The 18,549-nt window shown below is 40.0% G+C and overlaps 1 protein-coding gene across 10 annotated transcripts in view; it reads left to right on the top strand.

Annotated features, from left to right (window-relative positions):
* The first annotated feature begins 586 nt into the window (after nucleotides 1-586).
* Nucleotides 587-18,549, top strand: part of USP33 (ubiquitin specific peptidase 33) — a 53,660-nt gene continuing 35,697 nt past the window's right edge. The window contains exons 1-3 of one of the 10 annotated variants that reach the window (XM_070592004.1): nucleotides 626-867; nucleotides 8,068-8,334; nucleotides 18,381-18,512. In XM_070592004.1, coding sequence (XP_070448105.1) covers nucleotides 18,432-18,512 — 81 coding nt within the window. In that variant the 5' untranslated portion in view covers nucleotides 626-867; nucleotides 8,068-8,334; nucleotides 18,381-18,431. Of the gene's footprint in view, nucleotides 868-8,067; nucleotides 8,335-18,380; nucleotides 18,513-18,549 lie in introns of all 10 variants that reach the window. The other 9 variants (XM_070592003.1, XM_070592006.1, XM_070592007.1 and 6 more) reach the window with 9 other exon arrangements.

Below are 18,549 nucleotides of genomic sequence, written 5' to 3' on the forward strand. Positions count from 1 at the left end.
GTTAAGAGGCAGTCAGACACATTGAAACTGGCAAATTTAACGATAAATTGTATTAATTTAACTGCTTTTTATTGTTTACATATCAATCACTTCAACGAATTTTAGCAGTTACACAAATTGGAAGAAAGATCTCTTCCTCTAGGCATTAAGCCAATACTAAGGTTTCAATAAATACTTGATTTGTTCCTGATTTTGGCCTAGAGGAAAACGAGGGAGATGGATTTCTACTTTTCAAATGTGGAAAAGGAAACACAATTACTTTCAGAGAATCTAGGTCCTAAGATGTTGGGAGAAGAAAGGGAGGAGGAAAACAAAGAATTGAATTGAGTTGTCTAATATTTCTTTGTACAAGGTGAGAAACTTGAGGCCCTTCTCCGGGTGGCCTTCCTGCAGATTCTGTAATGCATCGAGACAAGACCTGCTCCCGGTCCTAGAAGACGGGAGAACACGTGTAAAAATGAAAAGTGCCCAAAGCCTAAAACTGGTCTGCAAGTGCAAGGTCCCTGCCCCGCTAGCTACCTTGGAAGTCCCCGCGGGGAGGGCAGGACTGGGGTTCCACACCTGGGCGGCCGCCGCGGCCACGCCCAAGGCCGGGGCGGTCCCTCCTCGCCGCCCCGCCCTCCCCACACTCCCGCGACGCCCGAGACGCCTGCGGCGGCGGCGGAGACACCGGAAGGAGCCGCGGCTGCTGCGGGAAGTGGTGGGTGCGGGAGGCGGGGACCCCGCGGGCAGCGCCGCGGAGCCGCTTTCCGGCGCTCCTGTCGCGCCGCCGCCCCTCTCCAGGCCCGGGGAGGCGGAGAGGAGCTGGCCGCAGGTCGCCGTCCGTCGTCGGCCGCGCTGGCGGGGCCCGCGGGGAAGGCCGTGGAGGTGAGCGCGGCGCTGCGGAGGGGCGCGGAGCCGAGGGGCGCCTCTCCGGCCGCGGGCGCCGGTCCCCGAGCTCCACCCGCGCGCCGGGGCTGCGGACGCTGCCGCGGCCTCTTTGGCTGGGGCTGGGGCGGGGGCAGCGGGGGCGCGCGGGCGGGAAGCGGGCCTGGGCCCCTAGCAGTGCTCTGCGTTGCAGGGGTCATCTGGTGGCCGCCCGGGCGGGGGTCGGCGGAGGACGCGACGCTGTTGATTTGAGGAGGGGTCCCCAGGGGGTGCTCCCCTGGAGGCTGGTCCCCGAGAGGGGCTCCGTCCTTTGCTCGGTCTCCCGGTTCCGGCGTGCCAGCCCCTCACGGGGGGCTCAGACGGCTCCGGGTTCTGGTTTCGCTTTGCGGCGTATTTGGGGTGATTGGACCCATTTGTGCAGCCCCAGGGCCCCGTTATTCATTGTTAGGGAGGAGAAAACCTAGGTGTCATCGTCCCTGGAATTTTTCTTCGACCCTTGTTTGATCCAGACTGTTTCAGAGGTTACCCTTACGGTCTGTCCGTCTGCAGCTTTTGTTTGGGTCAAATTTCCATGGTGTGTGGTTTCCCAGACCTTCACTCTCAGATATTTACCGACTACAAAACGCTCTTCGTTTGAATATTTACAGGGTGCAAGTTGAGCTGTTGGATGAGATTCTTCTAGGTGCTTTGCACTTAAGTATTTTTAGGGTTTACATTCTCATATAATCAATATTAGGCCTGGAGAATTGGGCCAGAACGGGAAATCCTGGCAGGAGCACAGGCTCTCTAAACTGGGGAAGAATTTTACCACACGGATCTCTAGACTTCTTGCTTAATAGATGTATAGAATAATAGAGTTTTTTAGTTTAGTTAGGTTATTTTTCTTTTAAGAAGAACCTGTTTCAAAAAATAACGAGGCTGTCCTAGTTCCATTTCTAGTTGAGACAATTCTGTCATCTGGAAAATTCTGACCAAATCAGATGATAGGCTAAATTTTGTTAGTAGTTTCATTCTGTTAATATAAATAAGGGGAAAAGTAGGAATCTTATTGAAAAACAGGGCTAATTTACAAAAATTAATAGTTCCCCTATGCCAGCAACTTTATGTTACTTCATTTACTTTGGCAGGATTGGAAAAAGAAGGACAGTACAAAAAATATTCCAGGAACAAGATATTTGATGTTCTGCTGAATGCAAGAGAGATAGTCTACCTAAGATTGCTTCTTATTTTTGATCTGGTTTATTGCCAACTTTCACTTTTTTGTCTTTTGTGATCTTTTTGTAATCTACCAATAAGAAATAACATAACATTGCATATTTATGGCATTAGACTGTAGTAAATAGGTTGTTTTAAGTATTTGAAATTCACAGTTGAGATAAGTCTCACATTTATGTACCTATATTGCTGTTAGAATTTTCAGTGACCTTTCACACATACAATCTTACTTGATCCTCATGCCAGTTCTGAGTTAGTAATGCCAAGAAGTCCTTTCCCGTGACAAGCATTTCAAGATTGTGTAGGGATCAGAATTTCCTTAAAGCCTGAAGTAATCTCGCTGAAGTAACCTTTGACATCAGTTGGAATTCAGACAGATATTGGAGCACTGTGAACTATCACACGTGACACAGTGTGGACTCTTTGCAAGAAAATGAAGTCCAAAAATGGTGAAAGATTTATGGTGAGAAATGTGAAATGTAGTTGTTTCTGAAAAAAACAAGTAAAGCTCTTTAGTTTTTAAACCTTTTTATTTTAATCTACTATGATTACAGGAGCATTACGATAAATAGGATAGCTCCAAAGAGTCCGAGATGAGTATAATTGGTTTAATTGTCTATATAAAGGAGCATGAAGTTTGTACAATATAGTATTTATATTAAGAGAACTAAATTTTTTTTTTATTTTTTAAGATTTTATTTTTTTTCCTTTTTGTCCCCAAAGCCTCCTGGTACATAGTTGTGCATTTTTATTTGTGGGTCCTTCTAGTTGTGGCATGTGGGGCGCCGCCTCAGCATGGCTTGACGAGCGGTGCCATGTCTGCACCCAGGATCTGAACCAGCGAAACCCTGGGCCACAGAAGTGGAGCGCACAAACTTAACCACTCGGCCACGGGGCCGGCCCCCTAAGAGAACTGATATTTAAGAGACAATGTGTAATCAAAATAATTGTCCCTTTGAAAAGTTACTTTAGAAGGCTAAGTTGGTCAGTATCTGTAAGTATACCAGGGAAAACCCTTTGGAAATTGGAAAGAATAAAATGTGATTTCTGCCCTCAAAGAACTTACAGTCAAGCTTGTACTCAAGTAGGGCAGTTTTTCACACAAGTACAGTAAGTGCCTTATGAGTATTTTAATCAGGAATGTAGGTGAGGGGGGACTTTACTTTTGATCAGATCTTGCTAGAGATGGCATTTGAGATGAGTGAACTTTGAAAGATTTTCAACGGGCGAATATTGGAGGACGTTTCTGAAATGAACAGATTATTGGGTTCCTGAAAGGTACAAGTTATATTTGAGAAAGGATCAGTAGAACAGTTTGGCTGATAAGAAGTTATGGTTTGTATAAGTTAGTAATAGGAGATGAAAAAGGGAAATTATAAAGACTTCATTGAAGATGTTTGATCCGAAGAGGTTTGTAATCCACAGAAATGCTGTAATTGGGAGAAGACTGAGACCAGGAGAATCCACTTGGGCAGCTTTAGGGTAAGCAAGACCTTGGTGGCATCACTTTTGTGGCCCTTATAGTTTCTCTGAAGGGCTACCTTGAAAGCAGACCTTGAGATAAGAACATGGGTGTAGGTGAGATGCCAGGAAGCACAAGTGAGGGAGTGGTAAAAAGTCAGGGAAGGGAGAAAAGCCAATGGATAGCCTTAATGAGGGGCTTATCCTGTGGAGATTTTAGTAGAATGGCCTTAGAATTGTCTTACCAGATGAAGGGGGACTGGTGGGTTTTTCCACCTACTACCAGTCCTTACTGATTGCGATCATCTTTGAAATGCCTGGCGCACTTCCGGTTGCCTGGGCTAGGGCTGGGCATGCTCCTGATGGGCTGGAGGCCTTAGAAACAGAAGTGGTTGAGGTGGGAAGCTTACAGTGTGCCTGGGTACTGTCCGTACAGCTGCAAGGGAACAGTGAGGTGAGCTGAAGGGAAAGGGGGCCGGATATCAGCTGTATCAGTTAACCGGCATTCTCATTAAATAATCCAGATGTGAAATGAAAGCCTCCATTTTGGTGGAGACCTGGAAGAAATATGAATTGAGAAGTGGTGAAAAAAGAAGCAATAAGTAGAATTAGGTGACACAATATAGAAAGTGAGGCGGGAATCTAAGATGGCACTGGGGTTTGAAAGTTATATAGCGTGTGAGGGAGGAGGGTTGACAGAAGGTTGCCGACATTCAAATTAGTGACTTCAGGAGAATGAAGGAGTTGCAGGGTGTTGAAGAGTGCTGATAAAGTAGAGTGTGGATGACCAGGCATTCAAAAGGGAAAGTAGCATGGACATTTGGACAGTGCTGCCAGCCCACTAAATGTATAGTGTCTGGCCCATACTTAGTTGTCGGCCTCTGTATTCCTGGGGCCTAGCACAATCCTGAAATATGGTAATATGGTGAAAATATGGGACTGAACGTGACATAAAATAAGACCATTTCCTACAGTTTTTTAACTATTTATAAAATCCTGAAGGAGGAATTTCTAATATTTTTAGTAGAGGCATTATTTTGATGAACAAATTTTGATTCTTTTTGATAATCACCAATATTCTGGTAAACAAAAAAAGAATTGGCAACATTTCTTAGAGTGGTTCTCATTTGAATGTTGTTGCATGTGTTTTTCCGTGTTTCTGCATGGTCTACATAGGGACTTTTAATGACCGTCTCATAAGGCTGATGTATTGTTATTTAATACCCGTCCATCTTGCTCAGAAGTGACTTAAATTACCATCAGCTGGTTTGAGGCTGGGTCAGAACTCAGTCATAGTCGTTCATTCTTGTTCTCCCTCCCTACCCTCCTTTCTTCCCTCTCATCTCTCCCCTTAGGTGTTTGTCATAATTATTTCAACTAGATAAGGCTACAATTGACTTTACTCTGCTGTTGGACAGGTTTTTTTCTTTATAGGAAATGCTAATTAATGTTTACAAATCTCAATTAAAAGATTTTTTTTTTAAAGATTGGCACCTGAGCTAACAACTGTTGTCAATCTTTTTTTTCTGCATTTTCTCCCCAATTGCCCCCAGTACATAGTTGTATATTTTAGTTGTGGATCCTTCTAGTTGTGGCATGTGGGACACCACCTCAGCGTGGTCTGATGAGTGGTGCTATGTCTGCGCCCAGGATCCAAACCAGCGAAACCCTGGGCCGCTGAAGCGGAGCACGCGAACTTAACCCCTTGGCCACCAATTAAAGAATTTTAATTAGAGTGAGGGTTGCCAGATTGGAGCTATGCGTTTGGATGATTTATTGTGGCAGTGTTAATAGATTCTAGAACAGATAGATTGCAGGTAAAGAAATCAGGAGATTACGTAATTTTCTTAATAGACTTAATAAGCCTCTCACTAATTTGTCTGTTAAGAGTTAGAGAGACAGAGTTTCTAGGAAGAGGGAAATTAGAAGATTAGTACTAAATTTCTTTGTTATGGTTTGATTGGGGGGGATTTATAGGACTGTGAGATCTGTGTGAAGATTTGAAGGAGTTTGTGTTTGCCAGAATATTTGTCGAAAGGACATGAAACGGTTCTTTTTTTTCCTTTTATTTTCTTTTTGAGGACGATTAGCCCTGAGCTAACATCTGCTGCCAATCCTCCTCCTTTTGCTGAGGAAGTCTGGCCCTGAGCTAATATCTGTGCCCGTCTTCCTCTACTTTATATGTGGGACGCCTGCCACAGCATGGCTTGAAAAGCAGTGCATAGGTCCGCACCTGGGATCCAAACCCGCTGACCCCTGGCCACTGAAGCGGAACGTGGGAACTTAACCGCTGCATCACTGGGCTGGCCCCGAAACAGTTCTTTAAAGTGCTCATCAGCAGAATTCATGGGTTAAAAGTCCACATGAACACTTACTATGCGTTGATTTAGAATGAAGGAAACTTTCTCCTTGTTATTGTGCTCTTCTCACTGATATTTCCATTTATCAGGTTTTTTGGCTTGCATTTATTGGGTAGCAATTTTATTCTATGATAAATATGGAAAAATTAGCCATAAGCTTATTGTATAATTGCATTTTTGCAATTAAAATAATTCTAAAGCCTAATATTTAAAATAGTACACTTGGACTAGTCACATTAGCTATATGGTGGAACAGTAATAGTCTAGATTGAAACTACTGACAGACAAATGAATTTTTCCATGATCTGCAAATCTTAGAATTGACTTTTTAGTGCAAAATGCTGTCCTTTGAAACACCTCCAACAGATGGTCATCCAGCCTCTGTGTGTATCCATGATGGGGAACATCCTACTTCCCAAGATTTGACCTTCCGTTTTTCTGTAGCTCTGTTGATAATCTTCACCAGTGATTGAATGTGCTATTTCTAATTTTCTCAAGTTACATGAAAAACAAAGGTACCCTCTTACTTTGGTCATTATGTCCAAGTAATTGGAACACAGGTGTCAGGTCCTCCAACTTCTGCCTTCTGTTGTCTAAACGTACGTACTTTCAGTTGTTCCTCATAATAGTTAACGTTTATTTATTGAGTGCTTATGTCACTGTGTTCTGAGCACTTTATGTATGTTAACATATATATATATATATATATATATATATATATATATATAAATTATATGTGTATATAATTCCCCCAAAACTCCATGAGTTACATATTTGTAATTTTCTCAGTTTTATAGATGAGGGCACTGAGGCTCAGAGAAGTAACCCTGGTCACAAACCCGGACAAAGTGGAGCTTGAATTTGTACCTAGGTAGCATTGCTGCAGAAATTTTACTCTTAGCCAGTGTCGTCTTTTTCATAAGATAGAGTTTTCAAATTATTTATTTTCAGGCTGTCTGTGGAAGGCATTCTTATTCTGTAGCTTTTAGTATTCTTCGTACTAAAATATTCCAGATAATAATCTATTTAGGTTATCAGCACAATAAGACTGGCTCCTCTTTTTATTCTGAAACCTATTGTTCTATTGATAAATTGAGTAAGAATTGCACTGTTGTTTCATGCATCTTCTAGCATCTAGAATCTAAATACTTGAAACCCTTTCTTTAGCTTCGCTTTAGACAGTAGATTCTTTGAACCCCAATATAGAATATTACATCCGTCCTTGTTAATTTAAGCTCATTTTTCTGAATAGTTTACTTTTTCTTTAAAAATTTATTTGTATCATTTTATAATTAGATTTCATTAGTCTACCTTCTGTCTTTTTTTTTTTTAATAAGATTTTATTTTTCCTTATTCTCCCCAAAGCCCCTCAGTACATTCTATATTCTAGTTGTGTATTCTAGTTGTGAGTGCCTCTGGTTGTGCTATGTGGGATGCTGCCTCAGCATGGCCTGAGGAGCGGTGTCAGGTCGGCGCCCAGGATCCGAACTGCGAAACCCTGGGCTACTGGAGCAGAGTGCGTACAACTTAACCACTTGGCCATGGGGCTGGCCCCCCTTCTGTGTCTTTATCCAGATTTTTGTTAAAAGTATTGAACAGGTCTGCCACTTGCTAGTACAGACCTCCTTCTGGATTCGTTTTAATCTTCTGTATAACTATTAAATTAGCTACCAATTCTCCTGACATACTTTTTTTTTTTTTTTAAAGATTGGCACCTGAGCTAGCAACTTTTGCCAATCTTCTTTTTTTCCCCCTACTTTTTCTCCCCAAGTCCCCCCAGTACATAGTTGTATATTTTAGTTGTGAGTCCTTCTAGTTAGGGTACATGGGATGCCACATCAGCATGGCCTGGCGATCGATGCCATGTCTGCGCCCAGGATCCGAACCAGTGAAACCCTGGGCTGCCGAAGTGGAGCCGCGCGAACTTAACCACTTGGCCACGGGCCTGCCCCGTGACATAAATTTTTTTCTTGCAGTCTCTTGAATCTGACTCTATAAATTGTTACTTTTTGGAATAGACCAGGCAATGGAACGCAGGCAGTTTCTCAATCTTAAAAGGTTCTCATTAGGTTGCCAGCTATGTCCTGATGTGTGATAAATATTAATAACAGGTCCCTTTGCTTTTCCAATATTAAAATCTGAATATCTGTTTTTCTCTTATTAGGATGGCAGGGTCAGAATTGCAGGCCTGAAACTTGGAGATTGTACTGCTAGGATTCTCCTCCGTAAAAGTAATATCTTCGGTAGCAGTTTTGAATCTACAGATGGGCAGATGAGCCCCCAAAGCTGTCTGTCATTGAGCATGAACGCAGTCATTTCAATCTGGAAAATTTTTTATTTGATCTTACTACCATCATTATGGCTGAGAGAATTTCAAATAGTCCAGTTAAGGTAGATAGAGGAAAAAGTTGCCAGAGAAAAGATTTCAAAGGTAAGGACGAATTGAGGTCAAACTCTGGAAAGCCTTAATTTCCATACAAAACTTGAATATTCTTGTGCTCCCTAGTGATTCCCAAACTGTTAGCCAGAAGCTTCTTGAGGAGTCTCAGAGTTTTGTGGGGTATACATCCGTAGACTGAACAAATTGCGTTTTTATTTACAACTATTACTTTCACTGCCTTCGTGTTGTCTGGCTTTTCTAAAGTCTAGTAACTATCTCCCCTGAACAAGCTATCAAATTAGCATGAAAGTGTGCATGCCTTCTTGTGGTATACACTTGGAGAAGAAATTGAAGTAGCTAGGAACTCCTATTGTCTTACCCTCTAAATCTGAATCTCTTACTCTTAATCAATCTTTATCAAATAAAGGAATAAAAGAATGATTTTGTTGCCAAAGTGAAATAACTGAGTAAAACTGTATAACTAGAATATTAAGGTCTTTCTATTTTGATAGTGTTGTATTTAATTATAGGGAATACTGAATAGCCTTGGTACAAATTGTTAGCTTTTGTTTACATGAACTAATTCTCATTAAATTGTTTAGATGCTCGAAAATTAATAGCAGAACAGAGAGAACTCAATAATCTTTCTCCCTAGCCTCCATTTCTTTTTTGCTCTGAGACACCATTCAGAGTATATAACCTTCAAGACTATATTTTTATGCTTTTACAGTGGCTGTGGACCTCCAGATACAATGTACTGTTATGCATGTTCAAAATTTTTACTTTAGGAGTAGTATACAGTGTGTGTCATTTTGCATCTTCCTTTGTTCCATTTAACATTATGTCTTTAGATTATCCATGTTGATAAATTATCCATTCAGTTCATGCAGTTAAACTGTTGTGTGGTTTTCGGTCATGAATACACCATTTTTATATCCATTCTTCTAATGATGGACTTAAAACATTTCAAAATCAAAAGTGAGATTACAGACTATCTAGAAAGCAGGGGAAAGGAGAACGTTTCCATTTCATTGGCAAACGTTGGTATTTAGAGGAGAATGTATAGTTTAAATGCTTTTGTTATTAAGTAAATCAAAATGAGAGAATTCAGTACTCACATTTAGGGATAAAAAAATAAAATCAAAATGAAGTAGGACCTGGAGATTAAAGATAAAACTGTAATTAATGGAATTGGAAACAACAAAACAAAAATAGTAGAAAGGATAAAGCCCAAAGCTGGTTTTTTTTGCAAAGACCAATGAACTAGATAAACCTCTTGTAAAAGGGAAAAAAATTGGATTAAAAATATGCAAGATTAAGACTGAGAAAGGAAACAACATAGACACCTAGGTATAGGAGAGATTAATAGATGATTTTATAGCAAAATATAAATTAGTCAAATTGACCCAAGAAGTGAAAAATTTGAATTGATCAATTTCCACTGAAAGATTGAAAAGATGATTGAAGGGGCTTGCCCAGTGGCACAGCGGTTAAGTGGGCATGTTCCGCTTTGGCGGCCCGGGGTTCGCCAGTTCGGATCCCAGGTGCGGACATGGCACCACTTGGCAAGGCATGCTGTGGTAGGTGTCCCACATATAAAGTAGAGGAAGATGGCCATGGATGTTAGCTCAGGGCTAATCTTCCTTAAAAAAAAAAGAAAAAAAAAAGATTGAAGATCTGTCCTTGAAAGAGGCAGCATAGCAGATGGTTTCACAGCTGAGTTTCATTTAACTTGTAAAGATCATATAATAAAAAAAACCCAAAAAACCTGTTCTGTAGTATAGAAGATGCAAAATGCATTCTGTGAAGCATACATACTTCCACTAGAAAAGGTCAGTCTCACTTATGTCTAGAAATGCAAAATTTCTGAAATACAATATTAGCCAATAGAATCTAGATATGAAACAGACTAATAGTAAATTTTGACCCAATAGAGTATGTCAAGGCAAGGATCATTAGTATCAAATCAGTTGATATAATAGATTATATCAACACATGAAGCAAGAAATGTAGTAAGCCATCAGTAACTGCTGAAAAGGCACTTGATAAAGTTCATCAAGACCATTTCTAGGGACCGGCCCCGTGGTGTAGTGGTTGGGTTTGGCGCACTCCACTTCGGCGGCCTTGGGTCACAGGTTCAGATCTCAGGCGTGGACCTACACCACTTGTCAGCCATGCTGTGGTGGCAACCCACATACAAAATAGAGGAAAATTGGCACAGATGTTAGCTCAGGGCGAATCTTCCTTAGCCAAAAAACCCCCAAAAAACAAAAAAAAAACATTTGTAATAAGAAACTAAGCAAGTTTAAGAATAGATGGAGGGGCCGGCTCCGTGGCTGAGTGGTTAAGTTCACGCGCTCTGCTGCAGCGGCCCAGGGTTCGGATCCTGGGCGTGGACGTGGTACTGCTCGTCAGGCCACGTTGAGGTGGCGTCCCACATCCCACAACTAGAAGGACCTGCAACTAAGATATACAACTATGTACCGGGGGGAGTTTGGGAAATAAAGCAGAAAAAAAAAAAAAAAAGATTGGCAACAGTTCTTAGCCCAGGTGCCAATCCTTAAAAAAAAAAAAAAGAATAGATGGGAATTATAGCAGACATTCTAAGTGGCAAAACCATTAAAATAAGGACCCCGACAAGGATGCTCACGATCACTTTTGTATTTAAGATTTAAACAGTAAAATTAAATAATTGGTATTAATATTGGAAAGTAAGAGGTAAAACCATTACATTTCCCAGTACATTCAGAGAATGGCTAAGGAAACTGAAAAGGAATAGTGAAGGAGGGATATCTTACAATTATCAAAGTATTCTATACACTCATGCGTTGCTTAACAATGAGGATGTGTTCTGAGAAATGTGTCATTAGGCAATTTTGTCATTGTGTGAACATCATAGAGTGTACTTACACAAACCTAGATGGTATAGCCTGCTACACACCTAGGCTACATGGTACTCATCTTATGGGACCACCGTCACATATGCAGTCCATCATTGACTGAAACATTGTTATGCGGCACATGACTGTGTAGCCTCTGTAATCAGATTAATGTGGTATTGGCCTAGAGAGATTGGTGGAACAAAATAGAGAATCCAGAAATATATTATGTGCAAATTTAATAAAGAGTAAAGAGGTTATTACAGTTCAGTGGGAAATGGGTAGATCGTGTAATAAGTGGTGCTGGTACAACTGTGTGCCCATCTGGGAGAAAATAAAATTGGGTTCCTATCTTAAGATAAACTCTCGATGGATTAAAGCCTTGTGAAAAAATATTTATGGTTATTCTACAACTTTAGCTATATAAACTAGGGTGAAGGAAACCTTAAGATTAGAAACTCAGAAGCTATTATAAAATAAGGCATGTGTTTGGTTTTATAAAAATTGAAACTTTTAATGATTAAGGATACCATAAGAAAGTTAGTAACAGTTTTGGCGGTAAGACAGACATATAGGCTAATGGAATAGCATAGAGAGCCCAGAAATAACCTTCACATGTATGGTTAAATGTTTTTTGACAAGAGTGCTAAGACCATTCAGTGGGGAGAAAAAACAGTCTTTTCAACAAAGGGTATGGGGCAAACTCTAAATCCACACACAAAAATAGGTAGTTAGACTCTTACCTTACACCACACAGAAAAATTGACTCAAATGGATCAGAGGCCTAAACATAAGAACTGAAACTCTTAGAATAAAACAGGGGGAAAATTTTGTGGCATTGGATTTGGCAGTGATTTCTTGGGTATGACTCCAAAAGCACAGGCAACAAAAGTGTATAGATAAATTGGACTACATCAAATGAAAAACTTCTGTGCATCAAAGGGTACAATCAACAGGGCGAAAAGGCACCCTACAGACTGGGAGAAAATATTTGCAAATCATGTATCCGAGGAGGAGTTAAATATATATAGCAATATGTAAAGGACTCCTTCAACTCAACTGCAAAAAAGCAAACAACCTGATTATAAAATAGGGAAAGGACTTGAATAGATACTTCTCAAAAGAAAGTATATAAATAAATGACTAACAAGCACATGAAAAGATGTTCAACATTACCAATCATTAGGGCAATGTAATGAGATACCACCTTACACCCCATAGGATGGCTCCTATCAGAAAACCAGAGAATAACAGAGAAATAAGTATTGGTGAAGATGTGGAGAAATTAGAACCCTTGTGCACTGAATTGGAAATGTAAAATGGTGCAGCTGCTATGGCTGACAGAATATATGTATATGTATAGTACGACGATTCCTCAAATTAAAAATAGAATTACCATATGGTCTGTCAATGTCACTTCTGGGTATATACCCAAAAGAATTGAAAGTGAGGACTTGGGGCTGGCCTGGTGGCACAGTGGTTAAGTTTGTGTGCTCTGCTTCTGTGGCCCAGGGTTCGCAGGTTTAGATCCCGGCCATGGACCTACACACTGCTCATCAAGGCATGCTGTGGCAGCATCCCACATACAAAATAGAGGCAGATTGTCACAGATGTTAGCTCAGCAACCATCTTCCTCAAGCAAAAAGAGGAAGATTGGCAACAGATGTTAGCTCAGGGCCATCTTCCTCACACACACGTACACACACACACACACACACACACACAAAGAAAGTGAGGACTTGAAAAGATATTTGTACAGCTGTGTTCATAGCAGCATTATTCACAGTAGCCAAAGGATGGAAGCAACATAAGTGTCCAGTGATGGATGAATGGATAAACAAAATGTGGTATATACATACCATTGAATATTTACTCAGCCTGGAAAAGGAAGCAAATTCTGACACATACTACAAAATGGGTGAAACTCAAGAATATTATGCTGAGTAAAATAAGCCAGTCACAAAAAAATATACCGTATAATTCCACTTATGAGGTGCCCAGACTAGTCAAATTCGTGGACAGAAAGTTGCCGGGGTCTGGTGGGAGGAAAGAATGGAGAGTTGCTGTTTAATGACTGCAGGGTTTCTGTTTTACAAGATTAAAAGAATCCTGGAAATTGATTGTGTAACAGCGTGAATGTGATTAATGCTTCTGAACTGTACACTTAAAAGTGGTTAAGATGATAAATTTATGTTATGTGTATATTACCAAAATTAAGAATTAAAAACTTAATAAACAGTAAGTTTGAAAAAATATTTGCAGTATAGAAGACAGGATTAATTTTAAAAGAAATACTATCGACTAATATTAAGAAGGGCAGAATAGTGGCCAGCCCGGAGGCATGGTAGTTTAGTTCGACATTCTCTGCTTTGGCAGCCTGAGTTTGCAGGTTTGGATCCTGGGCATGGACCTACACCACTCATCAGTGGCCATGCTATGGTGGTGACCCACATACAAAATAGAGGAAAATTGGCACAGATGTTAGTTCAGGGACAGTCTTCTTCACCGGGGAAAAAAAAGCAAACACAAAATAGTTAAAGTAGTAGTAAATAAAAGAGCAAATCTAGGAGACCATAAAATTCTTGAAAAGACTCTCAAACTCACTGGCTGTCAAAGTAATTCAAAGTAGAGTGCTGGTGAAATAGCAATATGCCCACTGGGTGACAAAAGTAAACAATAATACCTATTGGAAGTAGAGAACATGGTGTTGCTGTGCAGAAAATGGTATTCCTTATATTATTAGTGGAAATGTAAATTGTTAGAACATTTCTGGAAAGTAGACTTGCAAAATCTGTTTTTTATAAACTGGGCCATGTAAGATTATATTTACAAGGATGTTTTTAATGGCAGAGTATGGAGACAAGGTGAATGTCCATTGATAGAAGGATTGATTGGATAATTTATGCAATAGGTGCCTCATGACATATGTGTATCTGTGAAAAAGTTGACATAGGAGGGTATCTGGTAAGTGTTATTGACCCAAAAAAGGCCATATATGTCTCTGTGTCTGTAATTGTATGTGATTGAAGCACACATACATGTTTTATAGCGCAGGTATGCTGATGATACATTGTTTCAGCTTTTATATGTCTAAAGAAGTCTTTATTTTGCCTTTAGTTTTCAAAGATGTTTTCCTAGATATGAAATCTAGATTAACAGTCTTCCTTCAGTGCTGTGAAGATGTTGCTGCTCTGTCTTCTGGCATGCATTGCTTTCAGTATACATTATGGTCTTTCTTGGCTGCTTTTTTTTTTTTTCTTTTTTAAAGATTTTATTCTTTTTCCTTTTTCTCCCCAAAGCCCCCCGGTACATAGTTGTATATTCTTCGTTGTGGGTCCCTCTAGTTGTGGCATGCGGGACACCGCCTCAGTGTGGTCTGACTAGCAGTGCCATGCCTGTGCCCAGGATTCAAACCAACGAAACACTGGGCTGCCTGCAGTGGAGTGCGCGAACTTAACCACTCGACCACGGGGCCAGCCCCATTTCTTGGCTGCTTTTAAGATGTTCTTTTTATTTTGGTTTTAAGCAACTTGTTGTTGATGTGCCATGGTATAATTTGTTCATGTGCTTTGAGTTTATTGTGTTGCTTCAGTTTGTAGGTTTGTAATTTTGGTCAGATTTTAACTCTTCTGGTCAGCTGGTAATCTCTACTTCATTTTCCCAGTCTTCTCTTTTTGTTTAAATTTGAGTAATTTCTTTTCTGTGTCTTCAAGTTCGTTATTCTTTTGCATTGTCTAATTTGATGTTAGTCTCATCCTTATTTTTCACCTCAGACATTTTTTTTTTTTAATATCTAGAAGCTTGATTCAGGTCTTCTTTTCTCCCTTCCATTTCTCTCCTTAATATGTGTATTCTTTGTCCTACCATCTCTGTCATTTCTGGATCTCTTTTTTCCTTTTCACTGTGGGTTAGATTTTCCTTCTTTTTATGTCTTGTAATTTTTTTTTTTTTTAAAGATTTTATTTTTTCCTTTTTCTCCCCAAAGCCCCCCAGTACATAGTTGTATATTCTTCATTGTGGGTTCTTCTAGTTGTGGCATGTGGGACGCTGCCTCAGCGTGGTCTGATGAGCAGTGCCATGTCCGCGCCCAGGATTCGAACTAACGAAACACTGGGCCGCCTGCAGCGGAGTGCGCGAACTTAACCACTCGGCCACGGGGCCAGCCCCATGTCTTGTAATTTTTGATTGGATGCCAGACATTGTGATTTTTTTTTTTCCTGCTGAGGAAGATTTGCCGTGGGCTAACAACCTCTGTGCCAGTCTTCCTCTATTTTGTATGTAGGTCGCTGCCACAGCATGGCTGCTGATGAGTGATGTAGAACTAAACCCAGGCCACCCAAGGGGAGTGTACTGAACTTAACCACTAGGGCATGAGGCTGGCCCCCAGACATTGTGATTTTTACCTTGTCAGGAGCTGGGTTTTTTCATTCCTTTAAGTGTCCTTCATCATTGTTCTGGGACACAGTTAAGTTCCTTGAGAATAGTTGACCCTGTAATACTTGCTTTTGAGCTTTTTTAAGGCAGAACCAAAGTAGTGTTTGGCCTGGGGGCTGTTCTTTCCCATTACTGAGGCACTACCCTTCAGAGTACTCTGTTTTACTTCCTCTGTGTTATGAAGCCTTTCAGCTGGCTAGTGGGAACACACACACACTTGTGTTGGCTGTGAGAATTGTTCTACCTACTCCTTTACAGCAGTTCTTCCCCTCTTTTTTTTTTTTTTTTAAGAGAAATCTATTCCCCCCTTTTTTTTTTTATGCTTGTTGGTCAGGAAGATTGGCCCTGAGCTAACATCTGTTGCCAGTCTTCCTAGTACATAGTTGTATATCCTACTTGTAGGTCATTCTAGTTCCTCTGGGCAGGATGCGTGCCACAGCATGGCTTGATGAGTGGTGTGTAGGTCTGCACCCAGGATCTGAACCGGTGAACCCTGGGCTGCCAAAGTGGAGTGTGTGAAATTAACCACTTGGCCACAGAGCCCCCCCTTTCCCCTCTTTAGGGTAGTTTAATCACACGCACGTGCTCATTAGTAGTTAGCTGAAGACTTGATAGTAGCCCTCTATAAATCTTGAGTTCTCTTGCTCTTTATTCAGTTCTTTCCTCTCTGTTACTCTGCCCTCTGAATTCTAGCCACCTTGGCCTCCCTGAATTTTCAACTCTCTCTCTTCAACTCAAGGAGACTCAGACTCTGGGTTTTCTCCTACCTGTACTGTGTCGCCTAGAAACTCTCTCCAGGCAGTAAGCTGGGCAGTTACCTTGTTTTCATCTTTTTAGTTATTAGTGTCCCTCACTGACTATTGTCCAATGTCTGAAAACCATTGTTTTATATATTTTGTCTGGTCTTTAGTTATTTAAGGCGAGAGGGTAAGTCTAGTTCCTGTTACTGCACCATGGCTGGCAGTGGAAGGAACTGGATAAGAGGAAAGAGGTTATCTAACCACAAAAGGAAGTGAGAGGTGGGTGGGGAAGATTGCCTAACCCTGCCCCATACGTACATAAGAAATGGAAAATATTAACAGTTATTTTAAGTTTAACTTCATGCTCTGAAAATTTGGAACATGGCTTATTAATATTAGGTATTAATGTAATGTTTAGAGGTAATGATTTGTTCACTGTTAAGCCCAGAGTGATTCCTGATGTATTTTGTAGGTTACAGTATAATATTGGACTCGTTATTTGATTTGATTTAATTGAAGCTTTTTGTTTATTGTGTTTACTAGTGTGTTAATATTTCAGCTCATTTATAACTCTTTATTCTTTCCTACTAAGTTCTTTAATTTTTTCTCAAATAGTGTTCTCAAACCCCAAAGATGAACTAAGGGCATGAAAAGCCCTGTTATGAAGAATGTGCAACCGAAAGAAGACCTAGAAATACTGAGTTAGACTGAGCCTTTTACTTGGAAGTCACTCACTCTTGTTGAGCTCATCATAAGATTTCTGTGCATTAAACGCGTGTATCAGTTAGCTGTATGATTCATAAGATTTGTAGTGGAGATAAAATTTAGCAACATTATAGTATTCCTATCATTCTTTTTCTTATAAGTCATATTTATAACATTGCAATGTCTTGGAGGAAATTAAGTGTATTGGGATTGTAAAACACTTTGTCTTCTGTATGTTTTAATGGAATTGAGGAAACTCCTGAAGAATATTAGGAAAATTATAATTGATTTAGGAAATTACCTCAGTGTGTAACTGGTGGTCTCATGGGGGAGGGAGGGATGCAACTTGAATGGTCATGGGGAAAACCTGTATAAAAGGATGCTGCACAAAGGATGTAGACACACACACACTTGATGTGAGTTAGGTGTGCTATTCTGATCTTACAGGTATCCTCACGTCTGTCTGACGTAGAGTCCTTGCTCTTACCCATAAGACATATAGGTGGATTCAAATCCTAATTCTGCCAAATGCTAACATTGTGAACTCAGTCAAATTGGTCTCTTTTAGCCTTATATGCAAATGAAAATAATAATGGTACTTACCTCACGGTTGTTAAAAGGATCATATGATAATGTGGTTTGTGATCTTGGGTGATTTTTTTCCCCCAGAGGACGTAATTTTACACTGTCTGGTGACATTGGTTCTCAGAGCTCAGAGTGGTGGTGAGGGTATTCTGGCATCTAGTGGGAAGGAGCAGTATGTTGCTAAATGTCTTAAAATGCACAAGACAGCCCGCCACAGGAAAGAATCATCTGACCCCAAGTGTCAATGATGCCAAGGTTGGGAAACTCAGATATAAAGTGACTATCCTGGTATATTGCTAGGATACCAGATAATTTCATTTATATCATCAGTAGGGGCTGCTGCTGCTGCTGTGAAAATGGTTTCCATTTGAATTTTCTTTCTTTACAGTTTCTATTTCAGCATAAGGATTAATCTTTTTTAAAAAAGGATAAAAATACTTAAATTGAATAATTTGAAATTTTTCCCTTTTTGTCAATAAAAAGTGAAATGGGAGAAAGAGGAAAAAGCAGGAAAAGTAGAGGAGAAACACACATTGATTCATAGGTGTCAATTTTAATAAAATGTTTATTTAGTAGAGAAATTTCCAATGTTCAAATTAACTTCAATTATGAAAGTAACCTAGGTGTATTTGAAAATGTACTCTTTTCTAGGGCAAACTTGTAAACGTGTGTGCCTCTTATTTTATTTTTTATTTTAATCATTATTTAATATATGAACATTTTTAAATTAATTTTTTGGTCATTTTTCCTTTAGGTATTACCTCATTTGGAAAGCTTTGGGAAACAGGAAAAAATTTCTAACAAAATGTCAACTTTCCGAAATCATTGTCCACATTTGGATTCAGTTGGTGAAATAACGAAAGAAGATTTAATACAAAAATCTCATGTAAGATATAGGGTTTTTTCCTTCCTTAGAAAAATTG

The sequence above is a fragment of the Equus przewalskii genome, chromosome 24 (assembly GCF_037783145.1).
Source record: "Equus przewalskii isolate Varuska chromosome 24, EquPr2, whole genome shotgun sequence".
NCBI classification, from domain to species: Eukaryota; Metazoa; Chordata; class Mammalia; order Perissodactyla; family Equidae; genus Equus; species Equus przewalskii.